The sequence below is a fragment of the Orussus abietinus genome, unplaced genomic scaffold, assembly GCF_000612105.2.
Source record: "Orussus abietinus isolate OABI.00-Male unplaced genomic scaffold, Oabi_2.0 scaffold57, whole genome shotgun sequence".
Taxonomy (NCBI): domain Eukaryota; kingdom Metazoa; phylum Arthropoda; class Insecta; order Hymenoptera; family Orussidae; genus Orussus; species Orussus abietinus.
Genome location: NW_019394270.1, coordinates 39,632 through 55,007, shown reverse-complemented (window position 1 = coordinate 55,007; position 15,376 = coordinate 39,632). Strand labels below are relative to the sequence as shown.

Below are 15,376 nucleotides of genomic sequence, written 5' to 3'. Positions count from 1 at the left end.
TTCGATAAAGGACAAGATCAAATTCTAGATAATTTAAATAACAAAGATAATATTCGTTAAAGGGCAGAATCAAATTCTAGGGAATTTAAATAACAGAGCCGATCTAAATATTAACTAGCAATGATTCGTTTTTGACCTTATGTGGAAATAATTCGTTAATGAACAAGCTCAAATTCCAGGGAATTTAAATAGCAGAGATGATGTGACTAATTATGTAGCAATGATTCCTTTTTGACGTCATGAAACAATAATTCGTTAAAAGACAAGATCAAATTCTTGAGAATGTATATAACAGAGATGATGTGCCTAATTATGTAGCAATGATTCGTTTCGAATGTTGGAATTCGTTACGAATGTCATGGAGCAATAATTCGTTAAAGGAAGAAGATCAAATTCTGTAGAATTTAAATAACAGAGATAATATTCGTTAAAGGGCAGGATCAAATTCAAGGGAATTCAAATAACAAAGATCTCATATTATTACGTAGCAATGATTAATATCTGACGTTATGTGACAATAATTGGTTAACGGACAAGATCAAATTCTAGGAAATTTAGAGAATGGGAAAATTCTACTGTGTGGTAATAATTCATTTCCGGCGTTACGTGGCTATAATTCATTAAATAACAAAATGAAATTCTAATGAGTTTGATAAATAGGGAAATTCTGTTAAGTATCAATACTTTGTTTCTAAGGTTATGTAACAATAATCTGTTGAAAATCACCGCCTAAAAAATCAAGAAATTTCAAACATTCTGACAATAGTTTTATAACACTAGAACTACCGGCGGATATTGTTTATCTTTGGTTAGTTATCTGAAACCAGTTGGTTTAATGAGTTTGGTAGTTCTAGTGTTAATGGACAGGATCAACTGCGACGGCCTGTTCCTTGAAAGCTGTTTTGTCCATGTTTGTCCTTTCGCGCTCTAGTGGCCCAAAAAAGCGGCGGATGTTGTTGATGATCTGTTAAAATCGATTAATCCAGTTAAACCAGACAAGAAACACCAAATTAGATATTGCGTTTTGTATAAACTTTAAAACTTTCCCTTAAGCAAGAACCGAGTACTTTCGTCCTTCCTCGCGTTTTTATTTATTTTATTTCTTCTATCATTCTAAACTCTGATTTTTACTAGTAAACCCGAATCTGATAAAACACCTTCCGGGATATAATAAAATTTATAAGCGTTAACTATACGCTTAACAGTTATATATTTTTTTTCACGTTTCCGGAAAGTTAGAACATCGCAGTGAATGTAACATCCAGTCATATCTGCATAACTGTACGATTTTTAATAAATACGCACTTTGCTTTGACGTATATGTGAAGTAACAATTCTGTTCAATGTTTCTTCATTTATCTGTTGAATGGTATATCGCAACTTTCTCCAAATGATTGAAGTCAATATATATTTTGGCTTGCGTTTGACCTAAACGCTTACCTGACATAAAACGGATGCAAACCTAGCAACATTATGCAGATTGGTGTCAATCTCGGTAATAAGGAAGAGGACTTCTCGGATCAGTAAATAGACTCGGTCAGTAATGACGGTCGCCGTAATTACTGTCTTTATCATTCTTACCAGGGAAAGGCGACCTTCACTCTTCGACTTCACAAAAGAGCCGAAGAAATCCGCGATGGATTTTGCAATTTTTCTCAAATTCCTGCGTGGCGTTTTTCCGCCATTGCTCTTTTTGCGCTTTTTGTTCTGAAGGAATGTCGTCAAATCGTTCTGACTTTCCTCCGATTGGCACCAAATAATAGGGAACCATGGCACGTTATTAGCTCCCTGCTTCACTTTTTCCTGGTATCGTCGTATTGTTGCCAGTGTCATTATGTCGTTGCAAAAACTTATGTGTCGAAGTCACAAAGGACTGACAATCTTCCTTTGTAAGACTCGACTTTTTTAACCACAACGGAACGACACTCTCGACTTCGATACATTTCGCGGTCTGTAAAATGGATTTCTCTCCCGTATCATTTTCATAAATCTTATCCCCATCAACATTATTTAAAAAAAAATAAAATATCCGCACAGCATTCTTTCTGACTCGCAGTGTTTCTCAGAAACGCTTTGCTACATCTCATTATAGATATGACAAACTTTCCAATTATTAGCAGGATCAAATCGAGCCTAACAGCTTCCGCAGATTTCTGCGTTACATAAATAATCTGTACGCATTCATTTTTTTGTCAGTCTGCCCGAGGTTAGTCAAGCTTCACTTTTAAGTACAAAAACGAAAAAGAGGCACATCAAAAGAATACTGTAATTATATATTTATATGTTCGCGGTAATCTCGAGATTTACTGGACTGATTTTTAATAGATTTTTTGTAAATATGTTCCTTATAATATTACGAGGGAAATATAATCATACTCATACTTCTCATTTAGCGTTAAAAGACGTCTTTTTGTATATAATCTTTGAATGACTAAAAAACGTCTTTTAGTACTAAAAGTCAAGTATGCGCGCAAGCCATTGACTTTATTTTATTACTCTATATAATAATGGACACTTTGTTGGCGAACAAAACTGTCAATTAATTCCGTAGTGTCCGTCGTCGTAGATCTGAGCACTGCCGGGTTTAACAACGATTTTAATTGACATGTCTCTAAATTTAATAAGCGAGTGCCATAATATGACGACAAAATGCCATAAAATTCTAAATTTGTTTATACGTTTATAAACATTATATATTTATTTACATCATAATTTCGAATTTGTAATTTCAAGATTTTAGTTAAATTTTAAAGACATTTAGAAGAGTGCAGTCATTCCGCTCGGCATGCATATTGAATAGCGCGACTATACGACTTAATGAGTGCGTTTAAATTCTATAAATCGATGCAAAAATATTATAACAAAATGCCATAAAATTCTACCCTTATTCATACATTTATTATCATTGAATATTAATTAACATCATAATTTCGAATTTATAATTTGAAGATTTTAGTTAAATTTTAGAGACATTTAGAAGAGTGCAGTCATTCCGCTCGGCATGCATATCGAAAAGTGGGTCTATGCGACTTAAAGAGTGCGTTTAAATTTTACAAACCGGTGCAAAAATATTACAACAAAATGCCATAAAATTCTACATTTGTTTATACGTGTATTATCATTGAATATTAATTTACATCATAATTTGGAATTTATAATTTGTAGATTTCAGTTAAATTTTAGACATTTAGAAGAGTGCACTCATTCCGCTCGGCTTGCATATCGAAAGGCGCGTCGATGTGAGTTAAAGAGTGTATCTGCACGTAAAATCACGATTTTACGATCGATGCCGTAATTAACGAGAAGTCCTGAGTCTGATCAAAGCGATCGCTACGATTTTTTAATAAATCAGCCCATTCTTGTCGAGTTCGTTGGCTTTTTTCGTCTCCCCGGTCCGCGCCGGTTTTTTGCCGGCGACCGCACGGACCCGCTTCAGTTGGCACAAATCAACGGGTGTGTCCGTACAACTGAAGAGAAACTCGGCAATCTCTTCCGATATTATGCAAAAATCAATCCCCGCCGGCTAGCCCCTTGTTTATTGCCGCTTTGTTCACCGTAATGGTGGACAGTTCGTGTGCCGAGCTCAGCGGGACCAGAACGCTCCCGCGTCGGGGCCTATGGTACTTTGCGAGACCTCCCTAGGTACAAAGAACCAACACCTAATCCGCGATATCATAACCTCAAAGAAAGTGAAAACTTGATTCAACTACACGGAAAAAGGTCATTCGCTGACGCTACGCATCCATACTGCAGTCGCAACTCATATTCTACAAATAACTCGAAAAGAAATCAGATCCCTTCAAGAAAACGTAACAAAGTTGCAAGCCAAAAACAAATATCATTGAGCATCGGTAACGCCATGAAATGTAGCTATCTATGCGATGCCCGCGTATTATGAGTACTCAATATTGATAAACTGCGTCGTTGAAATTTTGCTACACCATCCTAATGAGAGTATTACGAAGACCTAAATTAGAGCATAGATCAGCTAGGAATAGTTAGACCCAGCAGCGAAACTCTTCTTTCCGTGTAATCGTATCAATTTTAAATTTCTCCGACAGTTCTCTGACAGTTAAAGTGAAAGAAAGGAGGATCCTGAGTGGTGGCCTACCACAGAGCCCCCAGTGATGTGGTTAACCTATGTGTGAAGTGGATCGTGAAGACCGTAGTCCTCTCAACGATGGATCATCGTGCAACGTTGTGGTTTCTGTACATATGTGCAGTAATAGCGTCGTCGTCGGTAATCCTAGCCCTAGGATCAGGAGATGTTACAAGTCAGGGCCCCCTGAGAAGTCTGCAGCTAGAGGTCCCCAGGGAAACCGTCAATCTTTCCCGGAATGTGACCAGGAAGAGAAGCCTGGAGAGGAGAGGTCCAGCAATCACCTCGGAGGACGTGAACCAGGAGGACAAACCTAGAGGAAAAAGAACCTTAGGACTGTTTCTTCAAGGTCTTGCCCAGGCCTTAGGGTTTAGAACAGCCCCAGTGATGATAGGCACCCTTCCAAATCCAGCGCTTCAGCCTGCAGCTGCACCTGGACCACTGCCTCTCGGACCCAGCATCCCTCTAGCAATGACGACAGCCCGAGCTGCACCTCCGGCTACTCCGACTCCAAAACTCAGAGAGACCTTCAGGATCACCGGCGTCCTAAATTTCGGGAACAACTCCAACCTTCTAGGACACCTGCAGCAGTACGAACAAATGTTCCACGGAGGTGCACCACCGCAGACTGCCCAGACTTCTCAGGACCCTGTTGGCCCTCCAGTGTTGGTCAAAATACCGTTTCCTTTTTCGCCTGATCTTCCACCTCCTCTCCTGCCAGCTGCCGCAGCCAAACCCGAGGACCTACCAACGGGCAGGCCGACGGCTCAAGGCGGCAAAAAGGGAACGCCAGATCTCCTTCAGGAGCACGACTTCAAGGAGATCCAGAAGGCAAAGCTGCTGATCAAGAAGCCGGTGTCTTCGGAGAACAGTGAACAGGACGAGGCATCGAAGGAGAAATACGAGGATGATTACTCAAAGCCATATGAAGAGTACGGCGACGACTATAACGACCCCAAGTCTAAACCCTTTGTGGAGTACTATGATCCAAGATTGAAACCATTCTCGGACTATCACGATCCCAGACCCAACCCATACGTGGATTATGAGGATCCTAGGCCTAGGCCTTTTACGGATTACCCGAATTCTGAACCACAACCATTCATTGACTATCTAGACCCAAGACCCAAGCCATTGGGTGACTATCAGGACCCAAGACTCAACCCGTTGGGTGATTATCAGGACTCCAGGCTCAAACCGTCGGCTGATTATCAGGATTCTAGGGACAATCCATACGACGACTACTACAATCCCCAGCCCATTCCATACACGGACAGCGAGGAGGCGCCAAGGGGTCAGGAGGTTCCTTTCGAAGTGAGGCTTCCGATTCGAGAAGATTATAGGCCGTCTGCCCCAGGGAAGATCCGAAACAGCTATGGTGAGAGTTTGGAGAATGGAGGACATGTTGATGAAAGCATTGCCGATTATTTGCCCTACTTCCGTAGGCCGAATCCAGAGTCGTACGACTATCAGTCTGCCGCAGAAGTACCTTCGGGGCAAGGGGACGTCCAAGACGAGGGAGGGCTTCCTGACGGACATTTCGAAGACTACATCTCAACGATACGGAATGAATACGCGATACCAGGACGGCGCAGGGAAGATAGTGGTAAGACAACCGAAAAAGCAGAAAAGGAAGCAACGGACACATCGGCGGAACCTGTGAAGGGTGAAGACTTCAAGGACCCTCCTGATGCACCTGAGAAATTCGAAATAATAGTTGAAGACACGGAACAAACGGACTTTGGTGACGATTCCTTGGAGAACAACGCCAGAAACCAGAGGCAGGACGGTGAATCACATTCTCCGGACAACAATAACCAACAACATGAAGGAAAATCTGCGGAGAATCGGGCCGAAAATGAAGACAATGATTCGAAGGAAAAATCTAAAGAGGATCTTCCCGACTCGTCCGAAAACAGCGACACTCATACTCGTCAGAAGGAGGGGTCCAGAGAAGATCAACCCGATTCATCCGAGAGCACTGTGAAAGACCAAAGAAGAAGATCAAAGGAGAATGGACCCGATTCTCCCGACATTCGGGACGAAAATGCGGCAGAAGGAAAAAATCAAACCTATTCATCCGAAAGCTTTGACAAGGATCAGGGAGATAAACTTGGACGCAATCGGCCCAATCTTTCTGATACCAAGGATAAATATCAAACGAACAATTCTGGAGAGGAGCAGACTGATGAAAGGAACGAGGAGTACTGGAGAAGGAACCCAGAGGAGGATCTAGCCAATTCTCCTGGGAATACGGAAAATCATCAGGTGGAAGTTTCTGAAAACGGTCGCGTTAATGCTCAAGGGAAAACGTACGAGCGAAAAAGGACCAGAGCTAAATCGGCTAGAAGAGGAAGACCCAGAGCTGACTCTTCAGGAAAGAAAGACGGGCGCAGAGCATCGACACCGAGAACAGCCGCTTCCGTCCCTGCTGGACAAAGGATGCTGAAGACCCCCATCAAGGAATTCGACTTCCTTAAATACACCCCCTACTATACTCCCATTCAGTACGTCTATCGTCCTGAAGACTTGATAGGGATCATGGAGAGGATACGAAGTTACTCCAAAGTGGGACCGCAAAAGAATGGAGTGAAGTACCGCAATACTTCTGCAAAGCCTAAACAGGACGAATTGCAAATTCCCGCGAGTATCCCCTTGAGATCGACTTCGAGGCAAGACGAATTACAGACTCCCGTTGGTATCCCCTTAAGTTCGACTTCCAAGCAAGACGAATTACAGGCTTCCATTGGTATCCCCTTAAGTTCGACTTCTAAGCAAGACGAATTACAGACTCCCATTGGTATTCCCTTAAGGTCGACTTCAACGCTACTTCATGAAGGCGAAGGTAGGGTGATTCAGGCGTGGCCGCCTCCGTTCGACTACGCCTTCGATAGCACCGAACAATCCAAGGTTGCGCAGCCTGTAAACAGTCATGATACAACCACGACTAGCACTACAGAAATTAATCAGCATACCACCAAAAACCCTCCATTGGAGAAGCCCGACCAGTACGACAAGTGCCCAGAAGAGTGCTCCGAGAGACCACTTGAAACCAGTCGAGTCGATACTAGAGGACCTGATCCTTTGAGTGATACACCTGAAACGGCACCATTCCAGCGTCATTTCCCAGAAAATGAAAGCTTGGTGTCTAGCAACACTCAGTACTCGAGTAATGAACACTTGGACCACTCAAACGAGAAAAGTGATCCCCCTGACTGCCCTGAGGACTCTCTCCAGCCAAGCCAGCAGAGTTCGACGAGTACCAATCTAAGCAAATACGAGTACAGAATCGAAGCGAGGATGGACAGTAACGATGATAGGAATACAGAAATGGAGATAACGAAGTCCAGGATTACTGAGATCCCTCATAGGTCCACTTCATCCAGGACCAGAGTACCATCCAGGAGGCCACCCGAGAGAGGCTCCAAGACGTCTTCGGAATCGATTACATCGTCAGAATTTAGAGAAGCCAATACGTTTGGGATGAGGATAGAAGGGAACAGTGATAGACAACAAGAGGGTCCCGCTGATGTATCCAACAACGCGCCTATCAGGACCCCCAAGGAAGGCGAGAAGCTGGGAACCTTTGACGACCCCCTCAGTGCTCACGACTACTTTGGATTCAGCAAGAACGACTACGACTTCGAAAGCCTGAGGGAATCTCCCGAGTATTCTGGGAGCTCCCATGACGTTACGACGATCGCACCTGCTGCTGATGAACCTGAATTACTGACGATCCCAGACCCTGCACCCTACCGGTACGACGAGAGTCTGACGGAATTCACCGTCGTACCTGAAAGCGATACCGAACGCATTCGAGTGAAGGAGTTCAGGAACAAAGTGGCGACGTTGAAGGTATCCGAACTGGAGAGGCTGGGCTCGGATGGACCAATCCGACTCATCGGCTACAGTCGCAACTACTAACGTCCTGAACAAGGAACTTCAACCCGAATACCAAATATTTCTAGGACTTGCAACTTTAGTTCAGGACGGTGAATTGGCTATTGAGAAGGGCTGTCGCTCACTTGCAAGCCGGCTGCAAATATCAGGATTTTGGAACCTGATCAAGTCATCAACAGGCTACCTGAAGGCGTACATTTCATGTAATTATGTGACCGCGTCACACACATCCGATTTGATTCCGAAATGTGACGTCCAGTAAAAAAACCTGATGTTAGGTTCAGCTGTAAGACCGACCGCAGACATTAGGTTTTTGGATCTGATTTTCGGTCATCGGATCAGGTTGCCTGAAGGCGCAAATTTCAAATTTCATATTTGCGCTTTCAGGTGGAATTTGAATGTGTGGCGATGCCGCACATTTCCGATTGGATTCCGAAATTTGACGTCCAGTGAAAAGCCTAACGTTCGATCTGCATGCAAAGACAATGCATCAGGAAAATGGGATGATGAACAAAATCTAATAAAGCGATTCGAAGGCGTGTTTTATATAGTTTCGCTGCAGAATGCCGCACACACCCAATTATTTTTATGTAGTTCTGTGTGTGTCCGGAGATGCATTGCTTTGTAGTTCCAGTAAAAATTAAAAACCGATCGCTTTCAACAGGAATTGAAGAATAAATCTTCATACAGCCTAATCAGGTTACCGAAAAATTCTGATATCAACGACCGACCTTGATGTTTGAAATCGCGTTGAAATAAACTGAAATTATTAGGAGCATTATTGTAGAATGTAACTTTGAGATTGTTCGAAACCAGTGATAACGACAAACCTTGTTAAGAATCATGTGAAAGCAGTGGGAGATCATTTAGAACGATTGAATCGCAAGCAGAGTGATACAAATCACTCGAAATTGTTATAAATTATCAAACCATCGGTAGCGAAATTTTATTGCCAAGCGTTACTTACAACTTAATTATATTGTACTTCATCTTATGAAACAATGGCAATTGGTTCTTAAAGGACACTATTTTAACTGATTTCCGAGTGATTAGCCCCTCGGTCAGTTGTGTAGAGATATGATGAATCTATTTAATTTTTTATATATACATCTAGAGTGTCGCGTCGATTATATGGATCGACCAGGATGCTTGCTGTGACAGAAATAAAAGCTGAACACCATGTCAACATTGTTGCTATTTTTTACCTCAATTTTATCGAAATCCTAACTACAACTGATAAGTCTAATTTCATTCCGTATTTATTCGAACTTTAAATTTGTATAAATTTTCACGGGATCTCTCGGAAGTGGATTCTAAAAATCCAGTAATTTATTAAAAACGGTAAAATATTAATCTAGTGAAGTCAGTGAAGATTAGCCTCCCAGGTGATTGCGATATCTAATTAACTGATAGTGAAACGCATTCGATTGCGTACTTTCAAACACTATTAAAAATATTCATAAAATTCATGCACTTTTAGGACATTAGGTTGTAAAAAAATTGTAAATTTCAAGTCTTAAAGGTAAATTAGTTTACATTTATTATACATTTCTAAATAAATTGAGAATTTTATAACACTATTATATCAAATTGTATAGGCAAAACTAATAAATTTTCTATCTGCTACGTATATAAATAAAATGCTATAAAATTACAATATAGGTTTTAACGTTGCAGTAATTACATAAAGACTCGAGTTTAAAAGTGAGCTCGAATCTTTATGTCATTACTACAATGTTGAAACGAGAAGAACACATCTAAAATATAATTTATATAATGTATACCGAAAGGTGTCAGTAAAACCGTTTAATTTCTAACGTAAACGAAGTACATAACACCAACTAAAAGCTTATTGACTTAAACACGGAACACGTTTCTCGCCTCGATTTCCTCGACAGTCTTAAAAATGTGTACCGAAAATACATCCGAGAAGTCTTGAAAAGTAAAGGCTCGCCTTTAGTCATTACTGCAATTTCTTTGCGAATTGCATCACGTCCGTTCAGGCATTACCAAACGACCTACCGAACCGTTCGTTTGAACATTTTCTGTTTCAGGATAAGAGGGAAGCGACCCGCCGACACAACGAACTGGAAACTAAGATGACGGACATCCTGGAGAACTTAAAGACGCGGTTATTAGTCGAATGATATTTTCCGGCTGACGCAATGCATGGAGAAAAAGGAACGAAAGTTAGACTTAATTGGTATTTTTAAGCCGACTGACGGCCGAGAAACGCCGTCCAGCAATAAAGTTTTGCACCAAAGTTGCAATTTCTTTCTTCTTTCGGAGGCAAGCGGAGCAGAAAGCAGAACTAGAAAAAGGGAGGTTGTTGCTTCGCGAAGAGTATTCGGCGAAACAATGTGCTTAAGAAAATTTATTATCCCCAAAAACATTATCCGGAAAACCCTTCTCTAGTTTCAGACCGTACTTCCTATCCATCGAATTGTCTTCATTCTCCGAACCCGTAAGGTGAAGTGAAACACCCTTCAGATCAATCGATTTGAATACAACACTTTTTTAAGGGCATTAGATCAAACTGTCCGAAACTTTGACACATCACTCCTGATCATCTAAGAATTGTCCTGACACATTGAAAATTTGGATTTTTCAACATAATTTTTTAACTCAAGACCAGAACCAAAATGGCGTCGAGCTCTCATATTTCGATCAATATTACAATCATTGAAGACTCTGATATGAGAATCGAAAGGGTCAGGACAATTTTACGACAATTTAGAACACTCTGGTAATCGATAAACTCGCATTTGAACGGGATAAAGGCTAAAAAAGTGTTGTATGCGCTTGTATGCCAAAACGATGGTAATACGAGGTCTCGGAGTGAAAATTTAATTGACCTGGAAATCACAGATGGCGCAGGGGGTCCCTCTGCAGTCAATTAGAGCCCCAGAAAGCATGAATCCAGAGGATTTCTGGAGTTTTACTTTGATTTCTTTATAATTATTGTACGAAAACGACGGGTGGAGTATGCCATTTGGTACAATACCCAATATAATTCGACCCAGCTGTCGATATAAAAACGATTCAAAAGAAACAAATCAGAACCAAAAAATCAATCGAACGGTTAACATCGAAACCGAACGAAGATCGAACCTAACGTGCAAAATCGAATTCGTTAATCATCCTATCTCAATCATCGTAAAAACTCCCGTGATCCGTTTTGCCATTTTCACAAACTTGTCCCGAGGTGCGCGATCTCTCCGTGGTTCTTATTCGTTCAAATTAAAACAGTTGTGGTTCGGCATACTCTCGTGTACTTCACCACGACGGAGGTAAGTGCGGACTTCTCGTAGAGAGACTTTTAAAACTCGCACACTGTCTTGAATAAAGGACCCGTACTTGGCGGGTGGAAGTCACTTTCGTTAGAGGTCCTGAGGAAAGGAACAACAGTAAACCTTGGGCAATGATTCTTTCGTAATGGCGCAGTGCCGCTCCCAACTCCGTCTTACCTGTAAGGTAATAGACGGAACAGGAAATACTCGCTAATATAAAATTACTCTTCGTATTTCCAATAAATAACATGTAGATTAAATCAATCTCTAAAATTAAAAGAAGTCGCCTTCGCGGAACGATATCATGTACAATGTTAAAGAGAAATTTAATGGAAAACCAATAACTTTTTGCCTTAAATATCTACGAATTATATTGAAGGTATTACCTATCATCGCGGAAAAAGAAAATCTTAACATTGTACGTCAAATTGTCGTTAGAGAAAATCAATTAGGAAAAGGATACCAGGAATTATTACGCAATAACTTAGCAGCTAACTTATCGACATCCTAACTTACCATCAGCAGTTGCAGACTTTATCATGATCGTATTTATAATCTTAATATCATTAGCCGATAGATTTTTCCTGGGAACCTTTATTTATCGATATTGAATAAAATCTGTGAATAAAACCTTCGAGTGTGTTGCGTCCGTAAGGAAAATGTTTGTAGTAAGTAGAGCATAGTTATAACTTCACGAGACCTCGTACCTTCCAGGGAATTTTTAACTTTCTCCGCATTCCCACGGTGTGCATTTGCCCGCCAAATGTTGTTCCTGCCTTCGTGCGAAGGAACCGAACTTTCGGATACACAGGACCATAAAAAATACCCTCTGACAATACGTGATCTAACAAAGGGATGGTCAGGTCATCCTCGACCAGGCTACCCTTTTGCCTACCCCGTAACGATTGGACGTTATCCGGAGACCTAAACTTCAGAAACGACGACACGAATAAATGAGAAGAAACGAAGGAGTCTAAAAGGTCTCTATATTGAACAAACAAGAGTAAATAAATAAATAAATAGAATTAAAAATGCGCAAATTATAAATGGAATATAAAAAGAGACCGAAACAAATACAGAAACGAACTTAAAAGAGTAAATAACAAAATAATCGCGCTAACAGAAAATATAACCATACAAGAATAAATAAATATAAAAATATAACGCTACGCAGGGATAAAAAAGACAAATAGACAAAAAGACGTATAACAACGTTAAAGGAGTACGAGACAAGACGCAAATTATAAATGACAATAACTAGGAAGAGAGAGAGAGGGGCTTATCTTCCTTTTTAGAGATGAATGTGAAGGATTGAGGTGCGGCAATAAGATCTCCTTTTTTCTTTTGCGGTCCGCCAATTGGATTCCAATTGAATAATGCTTTGCAGAAATAACGTGGCGACTACTGGCCAGATTGTGTGTCCACTATCTTAAAAAATTTCCTCTAAATTTTGGCCACGGCCTTTGTCAACGGCATCCGACTTTCTTCTATTTAACGGAATATCGGTGAACCTCCTTGTTCTCTCTCTCTTCATATTTCCCTCCATCTCTCCCTTTACAGATTCTACCTATTACATATTAAGAATAACAATTACACCATCGCTGCCGATGTCGGGGACATTTTTAGGCGACATTTTTAGCCATCCCCGCTACCGAAAACAATCACGAAGAAATTAGAACATTTTTGTATCCCTTCCGCGGCACAGCAACACTTTTCGAGACACTGCGAGTCTTTGCGTGGCTCCAAAAAACGACACTTTGCTTTGTACAACGACCGAAGGAAGTCCTCATTTGTAACTTTGAACGAACTTAACGGGAAGTTACATCCCTCCGTACGCTCTATCGTAGTAGACGTCTGTTTTAAAAACACTTAATCAGAGCTGCTAGGAGCTATTCGCCTTCTAGCGTGCGGTGCAAATAACAGAGTATGTTATGCATTTAATTGTAATACAAGCATCACGGGTAAGAAGCGGCAATTCAAAGGCGACTTGAAGTACATACATACATCTAATTTTGTCTCGTAGTCAACGGAAGTAACGACGGAATTTTGTCTCCCACTTAAGAGACCCTTACTTTGTTTCTCTGGTGAATATGAACAGTTCGCAGAAACGATTATTATAATTAAATAAACCAAACAAGGTACTGACCGTTAGAACTCAAGTGCTGAATACGACGACTCAGGAAAAAGAATAAGTACACTCGTCCGATTTTTGTGGGCGGCGTATGGTGGTCCATCACTGTCGTTTGAATTTTCAAAATGGCGGTTTATAATAGCGATGTAGAGTGAACTGCGCGCGCCAAAAAAGTGCCATCTGACGGTGAAGTCTTGAAACTATTACATACTTAGCATGGACACGCACCATGTTACCGTTCAGTTCAGACCAATCAACTTATTCTTGAAGTTATACGAAAATTATGAAGTGCAAAAAATCTCGCATGGCCTTTCTCTCAAGCGATATCAATGCCCTGTGTATAATAAGCCCGTTTCGGATAGTGCTCCTTCCCCTGCTGGATTGCCTTTTTGGAGTTTTGCAGATAACTGTGCTTAAAAATGACGTCACTGCATATAGCAGCACTAAAAACCCTGTAAGTTTTCGGTGACTGAGTCGGTGCTATTTTTCTTGCTTGCTTTGTACAGGCTGAGACATGAGCCAATGAGAACCTCTGATTGACTTCCGCCTCAATAGTCTCTACAGCCAATCAAAATCTTTTATGTCTCCGTTGTGCGACGCCGCCGAAGAGTGATATACTGGCTTAAGGGAAATATGGAACAGTTTTAGGGCACCGTCGCTAGATGGCTCATGATCGTTGCGAAACTTGGACCACAGGCACTCTGTACTACATCGTGTTGCTAATCTCTGGTTACACTCCAATACATGGAAATGTCGTTCCCCTGTGGTCAATCGCGGTAGACATTTAGCGTCGGTCGGAGTATTTAGTGCTATTAAAAATGAGTTATGATAAAATGGAGAAAGACCTAGGGCCAATACAGTGAGACTAAGAACGACGTAGAGATGTAGTCGAACTCGATGACTCGCTGGTGGGAATGCATTCCGCGTTTGTGACGTGAAAATCGATAGACTAGCGAGAAGAAAAAATGTTGGTTATGTCTTGCATACGTTAGTGCAAACAAACGTGATACAGCTACTCCCCAGATGCAGATCTGAATTCTCGGAAACAATACCGTAGGCTGTCTCAAGCTGGGCAGATTTCGTGGAATCTTCGTGTCCACCATTAGTTAAGGTAATCTGGTATAATGTTAAAGTATTCCGTGCATTAACCTAATGCTATTGAGTCAATGGTTTGATGATAAACATGACACTTTGTGGATGGGTGTAATGCTCCGCAAGGTTGGGTTTCGAAACAATGTCTGAGAGTCCTAAAATGGGCCTGCTTGGCTCGAAAGATAAGGATAAGGAATCGAAAACTGACTCTTCAGCAAAAGATACCTCACCTGGTAATTACCCTCCTTACTGCATCGACAGTGATTCCGAAACCTACGATACCGAAGCATTGAGCATGATGGATATAAATGATATTATCGGCGTTCAATCCGAGGCAGTCAGCGATTCCACGCTGGAGAGCGAAATCGCTGCTCTCTCGCAGATGATAACCGACTCAAAGGGAGAGTCTTCTCAAAAGGACAGCAATGACTCCAAAATACAAAGCGATAACAGTGCAAATAAAAACAGTGGTTTGAACAGGAACATTACGGATGCTGGTGCGGAACAGAATGACGGTAGTTCTTGTAAAAATACTTTTAATGTAGTGGAGGACTTGGCCTCGATGAATACGCTGCAGGGACAGATGTACGGTAACGATTCAGAATTGAACTCTAATAACGATGTTGATTTTGACACGTCACAGTTGCCAGAGTGCTCTAAAACCTATCTAAGTAGTAGTGATACAAGATTAAATAAAGAATGTGAACCCGGCCCGGGTTCATGTTTGGAGACTGATAATAGGCCTGTTGTTTATGCACAAAACAAGTCTGAAGTTGCTTCCATGGGTAAGAATTCTATTTTACATGCATGAAATAATTTATAAGCATTTTATGTCTATCTTGTATCTTAATTGATTATCATGAA

The 15,376-nt window shown here is 41.1% G+C and overlaps 1 protein-coding gene across 6 annotated transcripts in view; it reads left to right on the top strand.

The window, feature by feature from the left end:
• Positions 1–14,208: 14,208 nt before the first annotated feature.
• Positions 14,209–15,376, top strand: part of LOC105697085 — a 33,171-nt gene continuing 32,003 nt past the window's right edge. For all 6 annotated transcript variants that reach the window (XM_012420082.2, XM_012420083.2, XM_012420081.2 and 3 more), the window contains exon 1: positions 14,209–15,297. In XM_012420082.2, the coding sequence (XP_012275505.1) occupies positions 14,655–15,297 (643 nt within the window). In that variant the 5' untranslated portion in view covers positions 14,209–14,654. The remainder of the gene's footprint in view (positions 15,298–15,376) is intronic.